Here is an 8,570-nt window from a genome sequence, read left to right on the forward strand (position 1 = left end):
GGGGAATCCAGCCCCTTCCCTGTCACGGCAGAGAGCCGTGACAGGATCGAGAGGTGAGCGAACGCCGGTATGTGTTCGCTCACCTCCCGATCTACTGAGCCGACCTGTGACAGTCTCATTGTCACAGGTCGGCTAGAACTATGAGGTGAGTGAAAAGCACCCCCCTCATGGTTCTCCTTTAAGTATATAAAATGTTTCCTTGTCAGCTGGTATTCCGATGCCACGTTTTATCTAATGGCTGCTGACATATGTTTTCTATATGGACGCGAGTCATGTGACCAACCTCGGCCTTACTTCTAACAGCACGGTTCTCCTCAAGGACCAGTGTTGATGGGCTTCGGGCTCGATATCAGTGTTATCTGTCGGCTTTACACTGGAAGTGATTTGAGGGGCTGTGAATCTGCCTGATCACTTCCAGGGGCTCTGACATGGGAGCACCCCCTATCCCACCCGTCACCCATCCAACACCCCCTCCCACCTTGCTTGGCGGAGAGAGAGATAAGAGACCAGTGAACATGTGTGTGCTGATGTCCTCCAGATTTAATGAACCCGAAAGTCACGCTGATTTCATCACTTCCAGTTTCTGAGCTGTCATTCCCCGGCTACAGAGACACAATCTGTACTGATCCGCTTCAATGGGCCGCAAAGGTGACATTAGAGGGCTACTAGACCCCAAATGTCACCCTAAAGAGTACCTGTCACCACTACAATTCTATCACATAGGGCTTGTGAGCCCCCCTATGTCATAGAGCTAAAGTTCCCTTCCTTCCCTCTTCCTTTCTTGCTTGCTTCCTTGCTTCCTTCTTTCCTCTCCTTCTTCCTTTCTTCCCCTACCTCTCCCTTTCTTTCATTCTTTCTTTCTTTCCTTCCTACCTTCCTCCTTCTCTTCCTTCCCTACTCTCTTCCTCTCCTTGTTCCTTTCTTCCTCTAGCTCTCCCTTACTTCATCCTTCTCTTCCTTCCTCCCTCCCCTACTCCCGTTCTACCTTTTTCACTTCCTTTCTCTTTCTTTTCTTCCTACCTTCCTCCTTCTGTTCCATCCTTCCTTCCCTACTCCCTTCCTTCCTTTTTTCTTCTTTCCTCTTTCTCTTCCTTCTTCCCTTCCCACCTCCTTCCCTTCCATCCTTCCTTCCCTACTCCCTTCCTTCCTCTCCTTCTTCCTTTCTTCCTCCTCTCGCCATTCCTTCCTCCCTCTCTTCTTTTTTTTCTTCTCCATAGTCTACCTCCTTTTCCTTCTTTCCTTCCTTCCTCTCTACCTTCCTCTCCTCTTTTTTTCTCCATCTATCTTTTCCTTCCCTTCTTCCTTACTTCCTTTTCCTTCCTTCCTTTTCTCACCGTTTTTTCTTTCTTTCCTAAAAAAGCATTAAAACATAAAGTTAAACAAAATAAAACCGCACATAGTAACACAAAGACGCGTCGGGTGCCCCATGTGTGAGAACGTTGATGGCACCGCGCATGCTGGATGTCACCACGTGCTCCAGAGTGACAACAATATTTCCCGGGCCGATATTCCTGGTACGAGCTTTAAAAGTGTCACCTATGGACAAGTCTTGGGCACCATAGTTTACCATGGGGAAGATTTCCCTTCACTTCCTGTCCAATAGCCACAGCAGGAAGTGAGAGGAAATCCCTCCACACCCCTGACAGGGGTTCTAATCCCTCTCCACTCCAAAGAAAGGAAATGTTGGCTTCAGTTGCCCTTTAAAGGGATGACTTATAAATCAGTGCCAGCGCCGTGTAAAGAGGACCTGTCGCTTTTTACTTTTTTGTAGACATATGTAAAAAAGATCAGCTAAATATAAGACATCTTCTTATCGATGTGAGTTAATATTTGAGGAGCCTCTTTTATAGATAGAATCTGTAATTATATATGTACATTGGAGTAGCATTGCGTTGCACTTATCCTCTAATCTTACTGATCAAACAATTAACTCTCTGCAATCTCTAATGATGTCAAACGCCCACAGTGCACCTGCCAGCCAGAGGCCATGTGACCTTTGTCTGGGCTGTAAGTGACACGATGTGAGTAATGTGAGTTGGTGACCTCCTGATTAGCGCTCAGTGTGACGGGAAATTATAGGTCCACTTTAAATCTCCGCTAAAACGTTAGAAAGAGATTTCTATAATTATATCGCGTTTGGCGGAATCTGAATCCTGTTCAATATACAAAAAACATCCGTGAGAAGGGAATTCTGACAATGATGTCCAATTAATTGGTGGAGCGTGCGTCTCCTCCGACTAACCCCCTGCGGACGCGGCGGGGAGCGGAGAACAATGACTGCGGGGGGGCGGCTGGAGAGCTGAAAGGCTCAGTGTGGGAGCGGAACAAATCCCCGAGCAAAATATCATTAATATTCACCCACAGGAAGTGACATTGTCAGTCACTGGAAGACTCCGGACCGATCCCTGACCCCACAGGACTTCCCACTGCTGCTATTCCATCCTTCCTTCTATCTCCTTCTCCGGCCTTTCTCCCTGTCTTCATCCCTTCTTTCCTTGCTTCCTCCCTCCCTATATTTCTTCATTGCTTACCTTCTTCTTCCTTTCCTTCCTCTCTTACTTCTTTCCATCCTTTCATTCTTCCCCCTTTGTCTTCCTTCTTTCGTTTCTTCCTTTCTCCTCCCATTATTTTCTTCCTTCTTTCCTCTCTTCCAACCTCTCTTCCTTCCTCCCTTTCTTCCATTCTTCCCTTCTTTCCCCCTTTTCCTTCCTTCCTCACGCCTTTCTTTTCTTCCGTCTTTTCTCTCTTCAAACCTTCCTTCCTCTCTTTCTTCCATCTTTCCCTTCTTCCTCCTTTTCCTTCCTTCCTCCCGGTGGACAGTTGTTCTGCAGCTTATAGGAGGACAACTATCACACAGCCGGAGCACAGACGGGTTTTTGTGGGTCGCCCTTATCAATGTTGTCTAATTATATTGGGGGGGCGGTGTCCTTCACCTGGGTATTGGGCCTTCCTTTTGGTGTGAGGGTTTTGGCGTTGGTATATACCACTGGTGGGGGGAGGGGAGTACAATTTTTACCCCCTCAATTATGTTTTGCATCACACAGTTGCCGATCATTCTGAAGGAAGTTGGACTGTTATAGTGAATCATGTTTAGGCAGCTTTAGAATTTTCGAGGGGTCGTCCTCTATCCCCCTCCCGTGTAAATATGTAATGTCCCCCCCAGACAATGATATTTAATGATTGATATTTAAGAGTCGGAGGAACTTGAGGTACACTGCCCTCACCTTAGAGTGATAGTCCCCCACCGTTATTCACAGTAGTGTTGTTTCCTTCTCCCTCCTGCAGGTGAATTCCGGGTCCATTCGGCAGACTCCAGGCAGGTGGTGGAAGTGGGATCGGACGCAACGCTGCCATGCAGTCTCTCCCCTCCGTTCGGGCCCACGGGCCTCAAGGTGCACTGGTTCCGCTCCTTGTTTCACTCCACTGTGTTCCTGATGAAGAACGGAAAGGAGGAGAAGGACCAGCAGAGCGCCGAGTACGCGGGCAGAACATCGCTCCGCAACGGGACCGGGTCTGCAGAACTGACGCTTCTCCTGCGTAACGTCGCTCTGGCGGATGCCGACACCTATCACTGCTTCGTGGAGGACATCACCGGCGGGCACTACGATGAGGCCGTCATCGAGCTCACCATCATAGGTTTGTTTTTCCTCAGAATATCACTTTAAGAGGGTTCTCCTATAAGACGAACTCTAGGCACTGGCGGGATTTCCCTCACTTCCTGCGATAAAGACCTCTCACTGCTGCTCTCTCCTTATGCAGGGTGACTGGTCTTGTCTCCGCCCCCCTCCTGTAATAAAGACCAGTCACTGCTGCATTCTCTCCGTGTGCAGGGTGACTGGTCTTGTCTCCGCCCCCCTCCTGTAATAAAGACCAGTCACTGCTGCATTCTCTCCTTGTGCAGGGTGACTAGTCTTGTCTCCGCCCCCCTCCTGTAATAAAGACCAGTCACTGCTGCATTCTCTCCTTGTGCGCGGTGACTGGTCTGGCCTATGCTCCCTCCTGTAATAAAGGCCGGTCACTGTTGCTCTCTCTCCTTGTGCACGGTGACTGGTCTGGCCTACGCCCCCTCCTGTAATAAAGGCCGGTCACTGCTGCACTCTCTCTCCTTGTGCAGGGTGACTGGTCTCCGCCCCTCTGGTTGATTTCTGCAGGCAGCCTCTAGTAGGCGGGGCCTGGTGCTTTACAGGTACCGGACTACATTATTTTTGACCTTTAAAAAAAATGTCCACTGTAGTCAGGTTTTTAAGCAGGGGTAGGCAAACTCCGGCCCAACAGCTGTGGTGCAACTACAAGTCCCATGAGGCATTGCAAGACACCGACAGCCACAGGCACGGCTCCCAGAGGCAGATGCGTTATGGGATTTGTAGTGTCAAGACAGCTGGAGGGCCGGAGTTTTCCTAAAGGAACTAAAGGTCACAATGTTCTTCTCCTTCTATTCCTAATGCTGTCAATCCAGAAGAAGACTAAAGACAATTAAGTATCTGCGTGTTTCTCCTCGAAGTCAAGAAAAAAAACATTCCTTCTTGACCCCGGCAAGGGCAATCATAATTCTTCCCCGATAATCACCTCATGAGCGAATCTACTAATTATAGCCGCTGATGGCATCTCTAGCAAGAAGGGCATCCAAACCACATTCACGTATCCTGCTGGCCCTCACCACCTCCTTCGGCGGAAAATCCCAAAGCCGGACCATTAATGAAGAGCCTCAGAAAATGGTTTCAGGTTAGTGTAAAGGTGACCTTCCTGTGCGTGTCCGCCGGCCATCGGATCTATTCTTTTCTCTTGTACCGTCCACAGTACGGGCAGGGGTGATATGAGGCTACGTTCCCACCTCTGTGTTTGGGTGTGGGCCGCTTGCCACGTATTTAAAGGAATATTCCGCTCTTTGCAGAAAAAGGCACCCATGATGCAAAAAGAAAACATTGTGCATTAAAGAATTTTTTTTTGCATTGCATGAGTAACTTTCCATAATGGAAGGCCCATACCTTGGTATGGACTCAGGGCCGGAGGAACAGTCTGCAGGACAGGCTCCTGCAGATGGTTCCTGACCAAAAGTAGGACCAAGTGTAGGTAGGCAGATCAAAGGTCCATAGCTCGGTACGGACTCAGAGCAGGAGGAACAGTCTGCAGGACAGGCTCCTGCAGATGGTTCCTGACCAAAAGAAGGACCAAAGGTCAATACCTCAGTATGGATTATGGCTGGAGGAACAGTCTGCAGGAGTCTGTCATGCAGAATGTTCCTAACCAAAAGTAGGACCAATAGTAGGTAGGAAGACCAAAGGTTCATACCTCGGTATGGACTCGGGGCTGGAGGAACAGCCTGCAGGACAGGCTCCCGCAGAATGTTCCTGACCAAAAGTAGGACCTAGTGTAGGTAGGCAGACCAAAGGTCAACACCTAGGTATGGATTTGGGGCTGGAGGAACAGCGTGCAGGACAGGCTCCCGCAGAATGTTCCTGACCAAAAGTAGGACCAAGTGTAGGTAGGCAGACCAAAGGTCCATAACTCGGTATGGACTCGGGGCTGGAGGAACAGCCTGCAGGACAGGCTCCCGCAAACTTTTCCTCATGCCCCAAGTCCATAGCAAGGTGGAAGTTGGGACTTTTAGTCTTCCCATACACAGATCCTGTGAATAGATATGTGAATTAAAAAATGTGACTGTGGGGGCGGAGCCATGCACAGCCACTCCAAATTCAAGAATACACAGGGGAGAAGTACCCCACAATTCCGGTAAAGAGGGGAATATTGAGGGTTGGAGCTGCAGCTCAGTATACCGCGAGCTACAGCTCCCTATATACTGAGACGCCGCAGCTAAAGCGGATCCCGACAATTATGTCTGGATCTGCCCAGCTGCGTGAGTGACAGCTGGCTCTGCCTATCTAGAGGCAGAGCCAGCTGTACCCGCCCCCTCACCCGTCCGTTCCGCCAGTCAGCGCTGAAGGATCGGAGCGGTGAGGGGGGAATCCAGCCCCTCCCCTGTCACGGCAGAGAGCCGTGACAGGATCGAGAGGTGAGCGATCGCCGGTATGAAGAGCCGGATTTACTCTCCCTGCCGCCCCAAGGCCCGATTCTGCGATGCTACTCCTTTGGTCAACAGTCATGTTACAGAACCAATATAGTGATGGCCAACCCAATATTGCGTTGCTCTAGATTACATGTTATTTGCTCTACAGGTGTAAAGGGATGACAGGTGCTCTTTATAACTATGAAAGACCAGTGGACGTTTGGGGGGCAAATCTCCTTTCAGAATCCATTCTGGTCATCAGTTGGGGCGGGGGCGAGGTGTGGAGCTTGGTTGCCTGGTTTTGATGCAAGGTTCAGACGAATCTCCCCCAGATTGGTTCACTTAGTGGTCCATAGTGGTTCAAATTCACTACTGGTCCTCGGGTCTGGGAGCCATATACATGCATTACTAAAGCTGAGGCTCCCGCCGAATGGAGCTCAGGAGCTCCCCAAAGCAATTGGGATATGCGGATCCCGAATGCCATTTGGGTCAGGGAGCCATATACGTATATTACTAAACAGTGGCATCACAAGGGGGGTGCGGCCCGCACCTGGGTGACACCATTGGAGGAATGACACCAGAAATGACTGGTGAATAATGACTCTATGAAAAATCGGGCACGCGGTCATGGACTGAGAGCCCGACAGTGTCAGGAGAGAGGAGGGGACCCGGCGGGCGAACGTCCCCTCCTCTCTCAGCAAGATGGCCGCCGGCAGGCGTCAATAAGATGACCACGCATGCGCGATGACGTCACAGCAGGGTGTCACCCCTTCTCTGCTCTGGGTGACACCCGGCCTTGGGACGCCCCTGTTACTCAACCCGAATGGCATTCCAGAGATCCCCAGTACAATTCGGAAGTTCGGATGCCGAATGCCATTGGGGTCTGGGAGCCTCAGCTTTAGTATTATATGCATATGGCTCCCATGTTGCCGTAACGAAAATTTGTTTTCAGACCCATTCGGAGGCATTAAACCAAAAAACACATCTGATTGGGCAGAAAAGTCACATGTCCCATTCAGTTTAGTTTTTGAAGGGAATTGAGGCGGGATCGTAAATTAGGAAACGGAAATTCGCACACATTCGGATGCATTGGGATTCGGAAATTCGGATGTGCCCGAATTTCGGAAAAGTCGTCCGAATTATGATTCGGGACGAAACGAATTGCACATGTCTAGCTCCTGTGTACATACAGTATATAATCACACGGGTGTTACCTGTTTTTGGACTAGAGCATAGAGTAGGCATGTGCATTCGGATTCGGACGAACCTGCAAATCAACGAAAATCAGTGGATTGGGCGGTTCTTCCGAACCCGAAATAACGAATTTAATATATGCCCGGATATTCGGCATACATACATTCGTTTCCAGAACACGCCGGCAGCCATATTGGCCAGCAGCGTGTTCTGAGCATGCCCAACCGCCATCTTGGAGGCGGAGCGTGTGACATCACATGACGGTGACGTCACACACCCAACGAGCAGTGGCCAGATCGGCCACCGGCGCGTTCTGCACATGCACGCCGCCATTTTGGAGTAGATCTAGGTATACACCAAAATGGCGACGCTCGAACATGCGGGTCCGAACCCGAAAATAACAAATTTAATATATGCCCAAATATACTAAAAAGATATTCGGGCATACATACATTCGTTTTCAGAACACGCCGGCGGCCATATTGGCCACCAGCGTGTTCTGCGCATGCCCGACGCCATCTTGGAGGCGGAGCGTATGGCGTCACATGACGGTGACGTCACACGCCGAACGAGCAGTGGCCAGGTCGGCCACTGTCGCGATTTCCATATTGGCCGCCAGAGTGTTCTGCGCATGCCCGACGCCGACTTGGAGGCGGAGCATATGGCGTCACATGACGGTGACGTCACACGCCGAACGAGCAGTGGCCAGGTCGGCCACTGTCGCGATTTCCATATTGGCCACCAGCGTGTTCTGTGCATGCCTGACGCCATCTTGGAGGCGGAGCGTATGGCGTCACATGACGGTGACACGCCGAACGAGCAGTGGCCAGGTCGGCCACTGGCGCGTTCTGCATTTTGGAGTAGATCTTGGTAGACACCAAGATAGCGGGGCGCTCGAACACGCGGGCGCCGCCATCTGGGTGTATACCAAGATCTACTCCAAAATGGCGGTGCGCATGTGCAGAACGCGCCGCTCTTTGTGCTGTTTCGGATTTAGAGGCTCGTTGCCTCCGAATCCGAAAAAAACATTAAAATGAGTTTCCTTTGACGAAACGAATAAAAACGTTTTTCGTTTTCATTTGTTCCGCCTGGAAACGTATTATTTTGTTGCGCACATGTCTAGTTCTGAGAACCATTTCGGGCCCTTTTGCGTATTCCGCGCTCTCGGCGTCGCTCCCGGTCCGCAGCCTCCTCTCCGTCTCTTCTTTGTAGCGGTCTAATTATATTTGTCTTCTGTGAAGGTCGCGGTAAATGAGATTCAGGTTGATTTTTCACGGATTACTTAATTGGGACGCGGCGGTCAGACATCATTGGAGTGGAATTGAATAATTAAACGGGAAGGGGGGGAGGGGGACATGGGGGGGATGGGACG

General features: G+C 50.4%; 1 protein-coding gene across 1 annotated transcript in view; it reads left to right on the forward strand.

Annotated features, from left to right (window-relative positions):
* Window positions 1-1,442: 1,442 nt before the first annotated feature.
* LOC108793221 (butyrophilin subfamily 1 member A1-like) overlaps window positions 1,443-8,570 on the forward strand; it is a 17,954-nt gene continuing 10,826 nt past the window's right edge. The window contains exons 1-2 of the mRNA XM_018564175.1: window positions 1,443-1,514; window positions 3,261-3,636. Of these exons, the coding sequence (XP_018419677.1) occupies window positions 1,443-1,514; window positions 3,261-3,636 (448 nt within the window). The remainder of the gene's footprint in view (window positions 1,515-3,260; window positions 3,637-8,570) is intronic.

The sequence above is a fragment of the Nanorana parkeri genome, unplaced genomic scaffold (assembly GCF_000935625.1).
Source record: "Nanorana parkeri isolate BGI_ZX_2015 unplaced genomic scaffold, ASM93562v1 scaffold731, whole genome shotgun sequence".
In the NCBI taxonomy this organism is placed as follows: domain Eukaryota; kingdom Metazoa; phylum Chordata; class Amphibia; order Anura; family Dicroglossidae; genus Nanorana; species Nanorana parkeri.